The 17,247-nt window shown below is 38.0% G+C and overlaps 1 protein-coding gene across 13 annotated transcripts in view; it reads right to left on the bottom strand.

Annotated features, from left to right (window-relative positions):
* The window catches only part of SLC9A9 (solute carrier family 9 member A9), a 658,568-nt gene that overhangs the window by 209,751 nt on the left and 431,570 nt on the right, over positions 1-17,247 (bottom strand). For all 13 annotated transcript variants that reach the window (XR_009540645.1, XR_009540648.1, XR_009540646.1 and 10 more), the window contains 2 exons: positions 5,238-5,351; positions 3,543-3,654 (listed from right to left, as the gene is read on the bottom strand). Coding sequence is in view for 9 of the 13 variants with exons in the window: in XM_060149673.1 (XP_060005656.1) it covers positions 3,543-3,654; positions 5,238-5,351 (226 nt within the window). In the remaining 4 variants the exon portion in view is untranslated. The remainder of the gene's footprint in view (positions 1-3,542; positions 3,655-5,237; positions 5,352-17,247) is intronic.

The following is a 17,247-nucleotide window of genomic DNA, read 5'->3' as shown; positions in this document are numbered from 1 at the left end:
AGGGGGACACGGGGAGCTTAAAACTGAAGCTTCTTTAACTTTACAAGTAAATCCACTTCTGCTTGAAATACATCACCAGTTCTCTACCTGCCCAGTGCAAAAAGGCATGCACAAGGTGAGGGTAAAGGTGATGGAAAAGGCTTTGTCAAATAGTAGGTGTAATTGACTAAGACAGAAGTTCTGGTTCTTATTTGATTGGTCTTTGAAACATCTGTGGTGCATCGGCTTAGGGAACCAAGCTTGGCCCAAAGCCAAGTTCTCTCTCTTAGGCTGCAAGCCACCTTAAGGGCAGGGTTCTCATCGCTGTCTTTGTTCACCCAAATACCTACCAAAGAGACCCTGTCAGGGAGTGTCTGCTGAATGAGTAGCTGGGTGACTGATTGAGGGATTGTGTAAATAAATTCACGCTCCCATTTTAGATCGAGGGTCACTGTTGTTTATCTTCTCCAGAGGACTCTTTGAAAAATGTTTTAAGTTATGTAAAGAAAGGCTCCATCTAAATTTATTAGTGAAGCATGGACAAGTGGTTTCCACCAGAGAGCTTCCAAACTTATCCTTCTTACTGGATGACCAAAACCACTCTAGACATAATTAAGAACATTAAACTACATTATAATGCAAATATTCTTTAAGGGGTTTGGCTGTTTCTTCTGGTTTCAGCAGCTGTTGTGCCCACACACCCAGAAAAGGCTAGACAGTGTGTTATTTGATCTGCTTTTTCACTTCCTCCTCAGGCTTACATTACCTTACGTTGACCTTTTAAATTCTGTACTTCCTGGCAAATATATTTAAAACTTTAGGTCCTGAGTGAGGTATGGCATATCAGAATTCATGCAGAAAATCAAAGCCTAGTCTGGACCGTTCTCTTTTGAAGAAAAATACTGCGCCGCACATGGTAAACTCCATTGGTCCTTCCTACACTCTGAAGGGGGTCAGTGGGTGCAGTGTAGAACCTGAGCCTATGGCTGGGAGGGGTGTCACCCACGTGTGTGGTTTACTGTGAACAGGATCGGGGTCAGGTTTGCATGAGAGGCATGTTAAGACATGCTGGAGTTGGCCTGGGCTAGGAAGGGCACGGTTTTGATTTAACTTTTGTTCTCATGACCTTGAGGGTAAATCTGAAGTTGTGTCAAGACAGATGAGAAGGCTCTAAATTCAAAGTCAAGAGGCCTGGGTTCAAGTCTCAATTTCATCTCTTATGAGTTGTCAGATCGTGAGCAAGATACTCAAAAACTCTCCATGTCTTTCTCTCTCTCTTTCTTGTTTTTAATCTGCAGGAAGAGACCAAGAGCGCCTATCTTATCTTGCCCTGGCTATGAGTCTCAAAACATTACCCACAAAAGGTCTTAGAAAGGTATAAAGTGACTTTGGAGTTGAGCATCTATGATTCCATTACCTAACCATATAACATTACAATCTCCTCATTTTTAAGAAGACAGCTTTTTGGTGGAAAATCCAATGTTCTTAATGCTAGGAACTAGCAGATGGATATTCCCTTGAATTAAACTATTAATGTCAATCCCATTAAAGTGATGGGGTTATTATTTTTCTTCTAGAGGATGAAGATGATCTAGAACAGGGCCAGATAGTAAATTTTTTAGGTTTTGTGGGCCATACAATTTCTGTGGCAACATTCGCCTCTTCTCTTATAGCACAAAAGGCAGCCACAGACAATATGTAAACAGAGGGGTATAGCTGTGTTCCAACTTTAGTTACAAAATTCCTGTGGGCTAGATTTGGTTCAAAGGCCATAGTTTGCTGACTCTCTGATTTAGGATATCATAAAGGTATCACCAAATTCTGGGCTTCCGCACATCCCCTGGTCATACACACCATACTGCTGGCCTCAGTTTTTAATGCAGCTCCAATCCAACAGCTAAGCAAACACAGAAGGTGCCAAATCCAGAAAGCCACGAGGTTATTTGGGCAGACACTTCACATCCCAACATGGCTATCTAAACCTTGCACTTCTCTCACAATCTTCTTTGGGAAAAAAAGCATTGTTTAAAATATAATCTCCAAGTTTTAAAAATAAACCACCATTCTCCAGAGTAAAGCTACTGATATTTTGATGGGAACGAAGGAAAAGTGCTTCCCAACTCCTAGAAATGCTTTGCAAAAGTGCAACCCAGTGCCGACTTCTTATTTATGTGATCCAATTTGCCTTTTGCTTTCCCACAATGGAGTCAATCATTACCAAAGTTCATCGCTGCTCTAAGTCAAAGATCACCTATCGGTACGAATTATCCTCTGTATGACTCCCTCTCTCACCCCGCCGGCATGTCTGGAAATGTAGAGAAGCACTGTCAGAGGCCTACAGAAGGACATTTTTAAACTCTGGGTCTCCATTTGCCAGTACTTGATTAAATGACTCATTCTCAGCCTGAGAGCTCCCACCCTTTACTGTGTGGAACAGGCTGGGAGGGACCTGAAGGTGAAACAAGGCTTTTATTCCTACTACTACTTCTAGAAATGTGGATTTGGGATACTTAGTTGGGTTTGAGGTGAAGTCTCACAGACCTGGGTTTAAGGATGAGTTCATCCTTGGCCAAGTTACTTGACCTCTTTGAGATCCTGAACCTCAGTTTTTCCATATACAAAATGGGTTAATATCTGCTTTATAGGATTGATATATAGTGAGTGGCAAACAGCAGATATTCAATAAATGATAGTTTTCCTCACTCTTTCCATATCTCCCTGAATACCCCAAATTTTGTTTGCTCTATTCTGAAGCAGTTTTGTTTTACGCTCATGCATCTTCCAATGAACTACCTCTGAGTGTAATATAAGTGCACAAATACATAGAAGGTATGTAAGGGGAAAGGTCTCCAAAGAAGAAAAAGCTGATGGTAGGAAAATTAATTGAACAGAGAGAAACAGAATCCCCAGGGTAGTTCAGGGTCAGCAAATTCATTTTGTTTATTTTCTTTGGGAAAAAAAGAGCCTTCAGGTATGGTTTGAGAGCAGAGATCCCGTCCATCTCATCCACCTGTGCCTAGAACGGCTCTTGGCATTTGGTGAGAGTGCAATTAATACTTGTTTTCTCAACTAATAACTGATCATACTTAGATATGATTTGCTTCTGTATTAACCATAAGAAGTTGCTGGAGCTTGGCATTAGGGAAGGAGCAGGGGTTCTAAAGAGAAGGAGTTTTAACACTGAACAAAAATGGTACCATTTACACACTATTTACCTGCAAGTATGCAATTTATGAAATTATTAAATTATGCAAATTCTCCCAAGTGAAAATTGATCTGAAATAAGTCAGGGGAAAGTCCAATGCCTATTCCAGGCCAGTTTCCGGCAGATACTGAACCTTGAGGCCATTCCAACAAGATTCCCTTTAATTTCATTTCCCTTCTGGAAAAAAAAAAAAATCCCATTGTTGTTCAGAACTTATGGATATCCACATGGCAGTATGTTCAATGGGATAAAGAGAAGTTATGCTTCCCCAGAAGGTCTCTAAGTATCCTCATGGTTTTCCAAGTACTGGGAAATTACGAGAGAAGACGTGCACTAACACACAATGTAGTTCACATACCTGAAAACATCATCATGTGCTGAAAGTTCCAGGGGATCTTGTGTTTCCGGCCCAGATTCAGGAGGAAGGAGAGGGGATATATGTTGCATGCTCTGGCTACAAAAATTGCTAGCTGTGGATGAGCACAGGGAAACGTTGAGGAAAATGTTGCTGCAATAGGGTGAGAGTTCTTGAGCTTTAAATATTATGTCCTTAAGCTTCTCTATATTAGGACCCAGAAAACAGGAATAAACATGTCAATACATGTATGTCCAACTTGCTTCCAAAATTCATTTTTCAATGTCAGTTCCTGTCCAGAAACAGTAGAGAACTCTGTCTTCTTTGAACATATACTCGGTTTAAAATTGTTAACCCAATACCATTTCAATCACTGTAAATTTTCTCATCATATTTATGCTGCTGATAACTGACTCTACACTCAGTTCTGCTGCAAAATGTGAGGCAGAGACCATTCTGAGGCTGTGGCATCATCCTCTCAAGCAGCACTTTAGAAAGGATAAATGTGCTTCAGCTCACGATTATCATCTTACTTTCCATCAGTTTATACTCCTTAAACCTAGCAAGTTTCACTTATTTTTTTTCTTTTAGTGGATTTAATTTTGAGAGGAACTGCCTGTCTAAATGTATAATACAACTTCTGCTTTAAGAGATGTTTCACTAAACTCCAAGCTTTCTAGGTTAAAAATCTGTGAAAATATTTGTGGTAGTCATCTCTCCTCTTTTGACATCTTGGACTCCTTCCCTGATAGTCTGTCTATTCTAGTTTGTCCTCAAATGGGATGGAGTTATTTGGGAAGAGGGAGCTTCCTTCTAGGATCCAGGTTTCGGATGGAATTTGAAAATTCACTTGACTGCTCAATGAAAAGAGAACAAGAGGTAGGTGCAGGTGCTTAGTTGGACCCTGGCTTCCAGAGAGGAGTCGGCTCTCTTGGCTGTTACAATCGTCTGCCTGTGATCCTAGGGGGCATCTGCCCATTTTCCAGGTGGGAACAAGGACAACAGCTGCTGACTGTCCTTGGGGACATGCGCAGTGGCTCAGTATCCTTTCTGATAGACATCCCTTCCTACTGGGAATGCTTATACCCCAGACCTAGAGCTAGAAAAGCCCTCTGCATTAAAACTGAAGTCTAGATTTCACCTGTCCTTTTACTTACAGGAAAGGGGCTAGCTTATTAAAATAAACTTACATGTGCACAGAGCTTAAGACATTAAAAGCACATCTATCATGTTAATTTCACTTGATCTTTACTATCTTTTTTTCAAAGTCCTCACTGGAAAAAAAGATTTTACCATCTTGCACTGAAAGTATTTCTGAAGTTCTAAATCTTGGCTGTCTTCTGATACATTCTAATGCAGATTAAATATAAAAAATGGATTGACATACTCTTTATATAAATGATTCATAATTTGAGTTAAACATATTTTGAATCTTCAAAAAATGTCATTTTCTTTTAGTTTTTCCCCCTTACTTCCCTCAGTATTTTCCAAACTTTTTATCCTGAACCATAACATTTAATAAAGGCCCCAATTTCTTAGGATAATTTCCACCCCTAATTAGAATTACTTGTCTGCCTTGAATTTGAGCTTTGCAGTAAACCTGAGGAAATTACTTTAACAATTTAACAGAATAATCACTAAAGGTAAGTAGTTTGTTCTCTTTTCTCATCACCCATTGTTCTGTATTTCAAAGGATACAAAGGCTCCAAGTATGAAAAGAGCATTAAAGATATGATTCTGGAACGTGAACAGCGCCAGGCCCATGTAACAGAAGATGACGTTCTCAGCCAAGAAGTTCATAAATTCAAACAACTGAAAACAAAACAGAAAACAAAACCCATGAATTACGACTCAGCTTTGAGTCCATTTAATTTCTTGTGACTTTATTTGGTGACTGAATGGTCCTCCTGTAACTGGCAAGGCCATCCTTTGGCCTTTTGCTCAGCCTCTGGCGGGGTGCAGGGGCCCTGCCTATCCTGCCAGGTCAGCTGACTCTACCCTGGCTCTCTACCCAGTGACAGATGCTGCAGCCGTGTCAACATCCCACCCTCCTTTCCAACGGCAAGGCTGCCAGAGGTACCCCAGGGTGAGATTAACTGGCATGATCCTCCATGGAACAATTCCTACTAGGACGAAAGAACAGTCCCTGTTACAGAAATTGAAACTACACGATTTGCTTAACGTGTACCATAGTGAACGATGCAAGAATTGTTTAGTAGATACACGTGAGTTCCCAGACCCTGAAGAACTAAATAAAAAAAAGAAAAAAAAAGCTTTAGCTAAATTACCTTCCTCAGGCAGGCAGGAAGGGCAAACCTGGAAAACTTAGAAACCTGTAGTGAGGACGAATGTCGATTATATTTCAAATTAGAATAATCAGTATATTTCAAACTTCAGACAATGCGACTCATTAAACTGACTGACGTAGGTATATCCATTAAATGTCTACAATCTCTAGCTGGTAAAAAGGAAATGATTAATCCCAGGGATCAGTTAATTCAGCAAGAACACAATCAAGACATCACATTCAGTCAGAGGGATAGAGTAATAACATGTTATGCTGAGGGATGGCCCCAAGAGTTATTCTTAGACCATTAACTAAACAATTGAAGTTGAACAAGAAAAACATTCTCCAACTTCCAGATTAGAAGTGAAAGGGAAATGTGTCCAAGGGCTACAGCAAAGGCAGATTTAGAAGAGATTTTAGTTTATGATCTAGACTATTCATTTGGAAGTTCTGAAACTTCTTTCCCAGACCTACATAAATCACCATGTTAGGTAGACGTCTCCGGAGACATTTCTCTTGATTTTTTAAGGACTCATTATTTTTTCATGTAATTTATTTACAGCCCCACAAATAATGCCCAATACCTGTTCACCGACAGCTGACAGAAAGAAAAGCAGAATCTTGTCAGACGCATTATTTAAAACCAGTAATAGAAAGGATGGATTAAAAAAAAATCACAGCTCTTTTGGTACAGGATGGTCTTTCTGCAGGGGTTAGCGATCGTCAATTACCCTGAGTACTCACTTTACATTCTAGGCCAGCCCATCAAAACAAACACCGTCACTCAAATAACCACAGACAGCTTGAAAATATAGGGGGAAATGTAGGAGATGGGGGACACTTTTCTATCTCATTATGTCTTTACTTTTTCAAAAAGTGAGATTTGGCTGCTGTCTTAATCTGCCATAACATGTCAGGCTGCTATAATAAAATACTATAGACTGGGTGCCTTGAACAACAGAAATTTATTTCTCATAGTTCTGGGTCTGGGAAGTCCAAGATCCAGGTGCTGGCTGATTTAGTTCTGGTGAGGGTGCTCTTCCTGGTTTGCAAACAGCAGCCTACTTGCTGTATCCTTACATGGCAGAGAGAAAGAGAGATCTTCTCTCTTGTGTGTCTTTTTCTGAAGGCACTAATTCCATTCATGAGCACTTCACCCTCATGACCTAATTACCTCCCAAAGGCCCCACCTCCAAATGCCATCACACTGGGGATTAGGACTTCAACAAATGAATTTGAAGGGGGTTAAGGGCAGACATTCAGTCCAGAGCAGCTATCCAGTTTTTGACATTAATAATCACGTATCAAGGTTAAATTCATAGGGCTTCTCCTTCTCCGGTCCCCATCCCAAGTGTCTTTTACTCTAGAGGGGACATTTTGCTGATTAGGATCCATTCAGCCTCTTGTTAGTGGTCATACCCCAATTTGCCTCTGGGGTCCACCTCTTTCCCCACGCTCAGCCCAGCGTGTTTGGTTCAGAAATGTGTGTGATGAATTCAGCAGTTATTAGCTGGAGTTAGGACTTCTGATTGTGAGACATTAAAAAAAAAAAGTAAGTTAAGGAAACAAAGGATATGTCTGTACACGTATGAATCCATCGTGTATTAACATATACATATACACATAACTTGCACTCCACTTTACAGATGTTTGACATTCCTATTAAATTTTGTTTTTTACCATGAACATGTTACTTCCATAGCTTAAAAAACTGAATTAAATTATAACAAAAATTTTAAAGTGGAATAAAATGCTTCCCAAATGTTTTCCTTCTTTAGCCTTGCTTAAGCTCCAACTCTTCATCTTTTTACTTTCAGGGAGTTATCAAGCATTCTTATCTAATATTTTTCTTATTTTCTTTAAAAGTTGTTCTTGAGTGCAGGAAAATACAAACAACAACCAAAAAAAGCACTTATCTTTTTGTGGAACATCTTTTTCAGTGATCTCTTTATTCACAGATCTATAGATTATATAGACAACATGCATAATGTTACATAAATCTGACTGTATTTTTATATAATTTACTTTAATTAACTCAGTAATATTTCACAAGCCTCTTTCCATGGCAATAAATCTCAATCTACTGAACAATTTTTAATGGCAGCACAATATCCCTTTGTATCTTCATACCCAATTTTATTTCACTGTATCTATTATTACCCATTATTAGACATTTGGTTGTTCCAGATTTTCCCCTTATAAACTTATAACCTTATAAGCTCAGTGCTGCACTGAGCATCTTTATACAAATCTCTCTCCCTAGCTGAGTGATTACTCCTTAGGTGAAATTCCTAGATCTGGGCTACTTCTGTCAAAGGATATATATTAATTTTTCTTTTTCAACATACTACCAGCCTGCCCTTCAGAAAGATTATACCAATTTACATCTCTAATAATGGTGTAGAGGCCGCCCTTTCCTCACACTCTTGCCAAAATTAATTTTTATCAATTTTAAAAAAAACCTTGACAATCTAATAGACTCACTTATTTTAAATTGTAGATGGTTGTTAGCATTTTAAAAAAGATTCCCTTCATAGCAAGGCAGCAGCACTGATTAGCACTCCTTTGTCTACTTATATCATGTAACAACATTCCTCTGAATGAATAGGCTTCATAATAACTTCCTTCTCAGGGCACTTAATGAAAATGTGTGGGCAAATTCAACTTTGTGTTTCACATGCAAAAATCTCCTGAAGACCTGTTTCAGAAAGAGAATGTACCTTAAGGCCAAGCTGACAGAAGCAACCAATTTGACCATTAAACCTTCATTGCCTGAGTCTGGCCCAGAGTAGTCAATTACTGAGGGAATAGATTTACCGGTCAATTTTGGAAAAAAGAAAAAAGAACAAATTCCACCCCCAAACCAATAATAATAATAAATGTCAAACTAGTTAATTCAGTATTTAATATGAATAACCTCGAATCTACTTCCTTCCCACTCAGGGTCAATGAAAAATAACTTGAGTCAACATTTTATTTATCCAGTACAGTAAGCAACATTTGTTTTATTTCCCTTAATTCACAGTTTGGGAGCCTGTGGAGGGGACCCAGGTTAAAAGTAATATTTGCTTAGCAGAGCTTTTCTTTAGGACAAAAAATCACGTTTAATAGGGCAAGCAAGACTAGGGAAATATTTAAACTGCATACAAGGACAATCTGTGTTTAAAAACTCAGAAAGTTCATGGTAACAATTTACATGTTAAACAACATAATCTGGTCAGCAAACCGTGTTCTCTAAAGACTTATTTGATACTATGTTTTTCAGTTGGTGTTACTTACTGTACTTACTAGAAAGTAAGAAAAAGTCATATCTGTTTTATAAAATATGTTTATTACTAATTCTGATTGACTTTTTCTCCTATTAGTAAAAGAATGAAACAACCATATTACTGTGGTTCATGTACAGAAATATTACAGCAGTTCACTATACCCTGCTTTACTAATACTAATTAAATTCACATGAACTCCTCAGTATGGCTTTTATCTGACTTACAGTTTGTTTCAACATATTGACTTTCATTTACTTGGCCAAGTAATGCACTGAAATTCATTTTAATTGGGATGTTAAAGAACCTACAAAACTATAATAAAAGTGAAAGGAAAGAAAGAACTAACTATATTCTTTTATTTTCCCCATAATTTTGTCCTGGGATTAATTTTTTGTTTGTTTGTTAATAAAATTTACCCTTATTCCTAACTGGAAGCCTTCTTTAGAGAATATCTCAGATTTCATATTTTTACACATTATTGGGTATATCTATAACTATTCTGAACAAACTGGAATACAAGTAAACAATTTTTATTCCTATATTGGGGGATTTGCAAACAAACATTACAATATATTCTATTAAAAGTATAAACTTTTGCTCCTGGGATTCTAATATTTGCTTAGTCCCAAGTCCTGAGGAAATCTGTTCAAGGTGAACCCAATAATTCCTGTGGGCTCTACAGGTAGAATAGGACTTGAATTGTGCTGAAGACCTGTGACCTTTACCACCAGGACATAAGGGATCTGAAAGCTTTGTTGCCAGTCAAGGTTGTGGTTCCCAGAGTGAAGCCTCTCCTTACAAAGCCGAAGATCTATAGTTACAAATAAGTACAAGTGCAATCCTTTGAGATCCTCTTCTAGATTTAGGACACTGTAATAATATCAGTATTACTACTTCTAAAATAGTAATAATGCTAATGGGACTCATTTTTTTAGGACTTAACTTGTGCTAGGGAATGAGTTAAAGGCTTTTGCTTACTTTAAACATTTTTAGCAATTCATGTCATTATGAAAAGAAAACTCATAAATTGATAATATTATTTCTATTTTACAGTTGGGGAAATTGCACTCAACCATAGTAATGCATTTGCCCACGTAAAGCTCAATAAAGGGAAGAACTGAGTTGTCCTGAGTTTTGTCCAAGGCACATGCCACTTCTGCCAGACTAGGCTGCCTCTCCGTTAGACAAGATTCAGGTTCAGGGACAGCGAGAAGTTTGTAATAATAGTATTAGTGAATATTTGTAACACATTACAGTCTGCAAAGTATAGTTTCATACATATATACATCCTGTTTGATCATCAGAGCAACTCTTCCCTAGATATCTTCTAGGGAAGATATCTGTGACTCCGACCACATTGTTTTTCAAGTAAAGAAACCCAAAAGGTAAATTTCCTCGTACCCAACTAGTGGATGCAGGGGGTGACTTGAGGTAGGGGATACTTATCCCCCTGCAATGTCTATTACCATCTGCTCACCCAAGCTGATTCTTCCAACACTTTCCCTCCTCTCAAAGTACAAAAAGTAAAAACAAAGGTCTTGCCATGCATTTGTAACTTCAAGACAAATCTCCTTCCCATTCACCCCTTTCCCCTTAGAGAAATTCTGGACTTTTCACTGTGCCTTATATAATGATTGTATATGGTTTTATATGTATATTACGATACATATATATATCTTGATATCTCTATGTATCTAGGTATCTATGTATCTATCTATGGCCTAAAATAAGACAAACTTCATGCAATGTCTCTGCCCCATTTGCAGGAGGTGGACTCCAAATCCAAGATCAGATTCTTCAAGGTTAGGACTATACAGGCCCTGAAGTAAAGGAGGTTCAGAGAGCTCCTTTACTGAGCTAACCAAGCTGGTGCAAATGATTTTCAATACTTGATTTGGGTATTTTGAGCATGGCGGCTATCTCCTGCGTGGTATAACATCGATTGCTCTCAAGTAATGTCTCGATTTTGTCGCGATCAACTTCAACTGGTCTACCCAACCATGGAGCATCATCGAGCGAGAAATCTCCAGTGCGAAACTTTGCAAACCACTTTGGACACGTTCAATCAGTCACAGCACCTTCTCCATACACTGCACAAATCTTTTTTTGCATCTCAGTTGCGTTTTTACCTTTCTTGAAATAGGAAAGCATAATATGCTGAAAGTGTCGCTATTTTTCTTCCACCTTCAATATTAAAATGGCTACACAAAAATTCACCAATTTTGATGTCTTTTTAAAATGCATGCTGTCACATACAACCTAACAAAATTGACATGATATGACAGCTGTCACATATAATCTAACAAAATTGTTTCGAATGAAGTTAAAGACAGCTAAGTGCTACTAGAGCCATCTTACAGAAAAAAAAACAAATGAAACTTTTGGCCCACTCAATATTTCTTTGTTTGAGAATTCTTGGGTTCCTTATGCACTCCTGGCTGCTACCCAGCTCTTTCCCGTCCCCTGCATCTTTCATTGTTTTCTTTTAAACTTAATTAGACTTTTTAAAAACATGAGAATTTCAAAAGCACAGCCTATAAAAACACAACAGAACACATTTTATGAAGATGAATAGGCATCATTAAGTAAGTAAAGCTAATATAGGAAATAAATGTAGTTACAGCTACAAGGAACTGAGCTTCATTAAACCAAATACATACTATAGCCAGATTTTCTTGAAATCCTTAAGCTTATAACTTAAGGGGAAGGTTATTTTCTATGAATTTGCTAAATTACTTTAGCCAGTAAACACTGATAATAGTGTTCTTATTTCTGGAGGTTTTCCAGTTTTGATTCTTCCTTTTTGGGGGGCTATTAAGGTAGAAGTGTAGAGTTTTGTAAGGTTGCATTTAAGTTAATACACTATTACGTTAAGAATAACTTCTCAAGTCTGCAACTTCAAAGTTCTTATTATCATGATATTGATCAGGAATATTGGTTCACCAAATAAGACTGGGCTTAGATCTATTTTGATGAATTTAAACACATACACACACACACATGCACATACACAGGCACACCAGAATATAGGAACACAAATTTCAAAGGTAGAGTCACCTTGTGATGTATGTAGTCCAGACACCTAGCCAATGCTTGATTGCTCCAACACTCTTATTAACGGTCTCTCCAGCTTATAACTGAACACAGCCAAAGGCAGAAACCTCACCACTTACCAAGGAAGCAAATGGCATTTTTAGACATCTGTAACTGTAAGAAAATCTTTCCTTATGTTGAGCTGAAATTTCATTCTCTATCACTTTCAACTACTTCTCCTACTTCTACTTCTTTAGCTCATAAAAAAAATAAGTCAAGTAGGGTATCATTTTATTCCATACTGCTTTGCTCTAACAGCAGAAAGGGGATTTCCATCAGAAGAGTTGCAGTTTAGGCAATTTTACAGTGTAGGCAGCAAATGCCATTTTTCATCCTACAGTCTTGTTAGTCTTGAAAGTAAACATTTTGCTAGGAGTTTGTGGTTGGCATGTGGAGCCTCTAGTCTAGAATACCTGCAAAGGCTTGGGGGGCTAGAGTAACCAGAATTATGTTCAAATAAGTGTTCTCCAGAAGGATCTTCTCAGCAAATCTAATAGTACTGGCCTTTAGGGGAAAAAAAAAAAAAAAGGAGACGGCATAACATAATTTCTCCGTGGTTTGGCCAACAAATAAATTAGCTAGTTGAAACAATATATTTTCTTTGAAGAAATTAAAACCATGCTTTAAAAAAATCTCTTAATGAAAAAACCAAGAGAAACGATATTGTTAGGCATTGGTATAAAAAAATTCACACTTCACACATTATCAAAAATTTTAAAGGTCAATATCCCATTTCTTCTACTTTTTCATTTAGCTATTCTTAATCTGTTTTCTTATTCATCTTGTGTGTCTTTTTATCTTTATAATTAGCCTATGCTGAATTCTTTCTTGAGCGGGAGTGTGAAGAATGTACACAAAAAGGAAGATTTCTAATGATGTCATTTCTTTAGGTCTCTGAGTTGAATACCAATACCCCAGCCCTTGCCACTGATCTGAGTGACAACCACCCACAACATGGCTGAGGATATATTGCTCCATCCACCATGAGAATATTGTGCTCTTTCTACATGAAGATTTGGCACTGGCAACATACAGTATATTGAGCCCCAAACACTGTGAGCTGTGTTCGACTTCTTCCTGCCATCCCATTTCCTTGATGAAAGTGTTACAAATGCCTAGGATTAAGGACATTACTCAGTGTTGTTTTATGATCAGCTATTTCACAATGTAATGCATAGAATATCAGGACAAATGCAAAACACTAGAACCAAACCAGTATTCACTGAGAAAGGCTTTGCCTCAGTATTTCAGATTGAGAAGTTGAAGCATGTGTTTGGAATAACACTTAGTTGTAAAGCTAGCTTGAAAATTTCCAGAGATTCTTTGCTTCATGTTATGTTACACCTAATAAACACTGGCATTTATGTTAGTGCATCTATCATGTTTGAATTCCTTTGATAAACTTTCTGAATGAGATAATTTTGAATAATTTACTGTAATGGTACGACAGTAACCAGAACTTCTCAGAAAAAACTATTTTACCACCCTTACCCCACCTCCTGTTTTTGAGGGAAAGTAATTTGCAGACTAATTCAACTGATTTGCTATCTAACCTGACCAAACTCTTTGTTCAACTTTTCCTTTTGCTTTGAGGTCATCTCTTGTACAATACATGGAGGTAGGTTTTTCACAATTTAGAATGTAAAGAGGTATATATTTTTTCTTATGTATTTCAATCTGATTTTAAGTCTGATACAAGTGTATAACACAACTTTATATTATACGTAAATAGTAATATTCAAACTCTTAATTTTTTGTTTTCCAGATGGTTAAAGAGTTCATTGATTTGACTGACAAAGAAAATATCACAATGAAGGGTTAAAAAGCATTTTAATTAGGAAGAAGATTTTGAATTCAATTTCTGAACTATGGTGGATTAGATTATGGAAAGGCATTCAATAGAAGGTTTGAAGCTTAGAGTAGAACATTGTGCTAAACATGATAGGAAACTGGAACATGCGAAAGAGTCTTTATAAATCAGAGAAATCAATGAAAATGAGACAAAAATATATGACAATTGAATAATGCCATGTAATTAGAAAACAGCTGCAAATGATTTTTATGAAGGCACGAATATCACTAATCAATAGCTGATGAAAATTAAGTTTGCTTGCCTTGTTTCTTTGTAATGGAGAGTTAAAATGTAGTGAATGTAGATCGTCAGTGCTTGTACTGAACTCCAGAAAACTCTTATTTTACACCGATTAACTTTGTTGAGCTTCTTTTTCAGCAAGATTTATAAAGCCCCCTCCCTGAAGCCTCTTTGTATTGAAGCTACTGCACACCCTTGACAATATAAGTAAAATGTCAAAAACTATGAATGATTGCAGTACGTGTGTGTATTTCTCTTTGTTTCCAAGGAAGGCAATTATATTTTCACGTAAAAACCAGGCATGCCTAAATCGATTCTGTATGAGAGTTTTAGCTTTGACTTACTTTGGTGGTTTGGAGCTAATTTTATTTTTGTTCCAAACTCTTTGGGTATTTCAGAGTTACCACACAAAGATCCCTCAGAAAGTTCTCTTGGGCTACATGTGTATTTTCGATGATGTTCAGAATGAGTTTGTATGCAAAACAAATCATATTCAAATACCGAGGGAAAGACTCAGCTGTAGATATGCACTAGAAGATCTTAATCAGTCTCTACTCTCTAGTTTAACCCTCCATTCCTTCTTACCACATAAATTTTTAGGCTTAATGAGAGTCAGTTCCACTTGTTCCAAAGTCTGTTTATCTTTGCTTTAAATTGGTATTTGTAATTGCTAATTTAACTACGTAGATTAAGTGTGACTATGAAAGAAAGAGTTGATGTTTTTCAAAACTAAGTTAAATATGTAGAAAAAACTTGGTAAAATTTAGTTGCATAGAAAATGATACTAAATTAGTGGTGAGCGGGACAACTATAAAACGTTTAAATACAGAAAAATTCTTAACGTATATGCTTTGCTGATGTCTTTAATTCTTGGCTCTGAACTAAAGACACAGAAATAGAAACTGGAAGTTCTGGTAGATATATTTTGGGTGTGCTTTGTGCAAGAAAGGCATCCTAGAACCCTAAGATTCAAAGAAAAAGCATTGAATCTTTATCAAAAGATTGGCAAATTAATATGCATTTATGTAAGTGATGATTAAATGTTGGAGGCATTTGTGTCATTTTAAAATGATTCCTTGCTTTAACTGACTTTTCCATTAATTGACTGATGCTAATTTTGTTTTAGATAAAAGTGGTGCCTGTTTTTCTCTCTTTTAACACTTTTTTGTATTTAATATTTCCATTTGATTATTTTTTCCAACCTCTTGTACCTGTTCCAAATGACTAATATTCTTCTTTATCTCTTTAAGGATACTAATTATGCATATTTTAAATTGTTGGCTTGCCGTTTCCAATAGTTTTGCTTCTTGTGGTCTATGTCCAGATTTTGGTCTCTGTTTTAAGTGGTTGTGCTTTTTGGGGCATTTTGTTATTTTGGCCTGTGAGCCCATATCTTCCTGGGGTCAATCCTGTCTGCCAATGTTATGAGGAAATGTTACGAGGGACACACACTAGAGTTCCTTCAGTGAATTTTAGGAGATGCGCGGGGATGAGCTCCAGGGTGGAGGAAGCCCTCAGCACCATCAAACTTTTGATCACCCCCCAAAACTGAATTGGTTTCACTCCTCTGGCAATTCGTCTGTCAGGGATTCACCCTTAAACCCTTAGAACATAGCAACACTGGGAAGAGGCAGAGTCTCTCTAGGTCATTTTCCATCATCCTGAGGGTTTGGAGGCACAGGAGACGGAGGACAGAGGATGCTCAAAGGCAGGGCAACTGGTCATCCTGCACTTTTATCAACTTCTTCACTGCCCAGATGCTACTTCCAGGGCTACCACGATGGATGCTCTAGGCTATTGCAATGAGGCGGGCGAAGATCACCCCAAAACAATAAGGGCAAGAGGCAGATGCAGAAGTTAAAATCTCTAACTGATTCTCTCTTCCGACTCCTGCTTTCGCTGCTGTGCAGGTGTGGCCATCCTTCATACCACTTTGACCACCTCTGGCCTCTCCAGGTGTTCTTATAGTTTTTATTACTTGCTTGGTTCCATGTTTTCTCCCAATCATGTAGTTTCTCCAGGTTTCATTTGGGAAGAAGGAGCCAGCAGCTGAAGCTAGTTTGCTATTTTGTCATCACTGAGTTTTGTATTATTTTTAAAGTTAAAGTTGCTGATTGAGAATGATAAATGGTATTGAAGTGTTCTCCTCCATAGGGGTTTCTGAGTTTAATTTGAGTCTAACTACTGAAAAGCCTGCTCGAGGCAAAACTGGGGATATGAGGTTGTCTATGGCCTATGCCCTCGGCCTCTCTGCGTGTGGAACTTCCTCCCTTTCCATGGGTGAGGAAATCATATATTTCAGACTTTTGAGGACCGACCTATTTTCAGACACTTTGTTCTTTTGTCCCCATCTAAGTACTATTGTGCTTTTCTATCCTCTATTCTATTTTTGGTTTGGAAAACAAAGTTACTGTACCCCAAGAGATTTCATTCCTTGTACCCCTTATACTTCAGACGCCAAATATCCTAGAATTTTGACTTCTGGAAAATCAAACCAAAAATTCAGAAAAATAGATAAGTCACAAACAAGCAATTTCTTAAAGAAAATATACAGAGCTTCCCTGGTGGTGCAGTGGTTGAGAGTCTGCCTGCCGGTGCAGGGGGCGCGGGTTCGAGCCCTGGTCCGGGAGGATCCCACATGCCGCAGAGCAGCTAGGCCCGTGCGCCACAACTGCTGAGCCTGCTCTCTAGAGCCCGTGAGCCACAGCTCCTGAGCCCATGCGCCTAGAGCCTGTGCTCCACAACGGGAGAGGCCACCGCAATGAGAGGCCCGTGCACCGCCATGAATAGTAGCCCCTGCTCGCCGCAACTAGAGAAAGCCCGAGCACAGCAATGAAGACCCAAATAAACGTAGCCAAAAATAAATAAAATAAATAAATTTTAAGAAGATATACAGATGACCCCAAAACTAATCTGTAAGTTTCAGAAGGGCGCCTAGCACACTTGTTGTGTTTGTCACTGAACACC

Source organism: Lagenorhynchus albirostris, chromosome 5 (genome assembly GCF_949774975.1).
Source record: "Lagenorhynchus albirostris chromosome 5, mLagAlb1.1, whole genome shotgun sequence".
Classification (NCBI taxonomy): Eukaryota; Metazoa; Chordata; class Mammalia; order Artiodactyla; family Delphinidae; genus Lagenorhynchus; species Lagenorhynchus albirostris.
The sequence above is the reverse complement of the archived record's forward strand: the minus strand, read 5'-3'. Positions and strand labels throughout refer to the sequence as shown.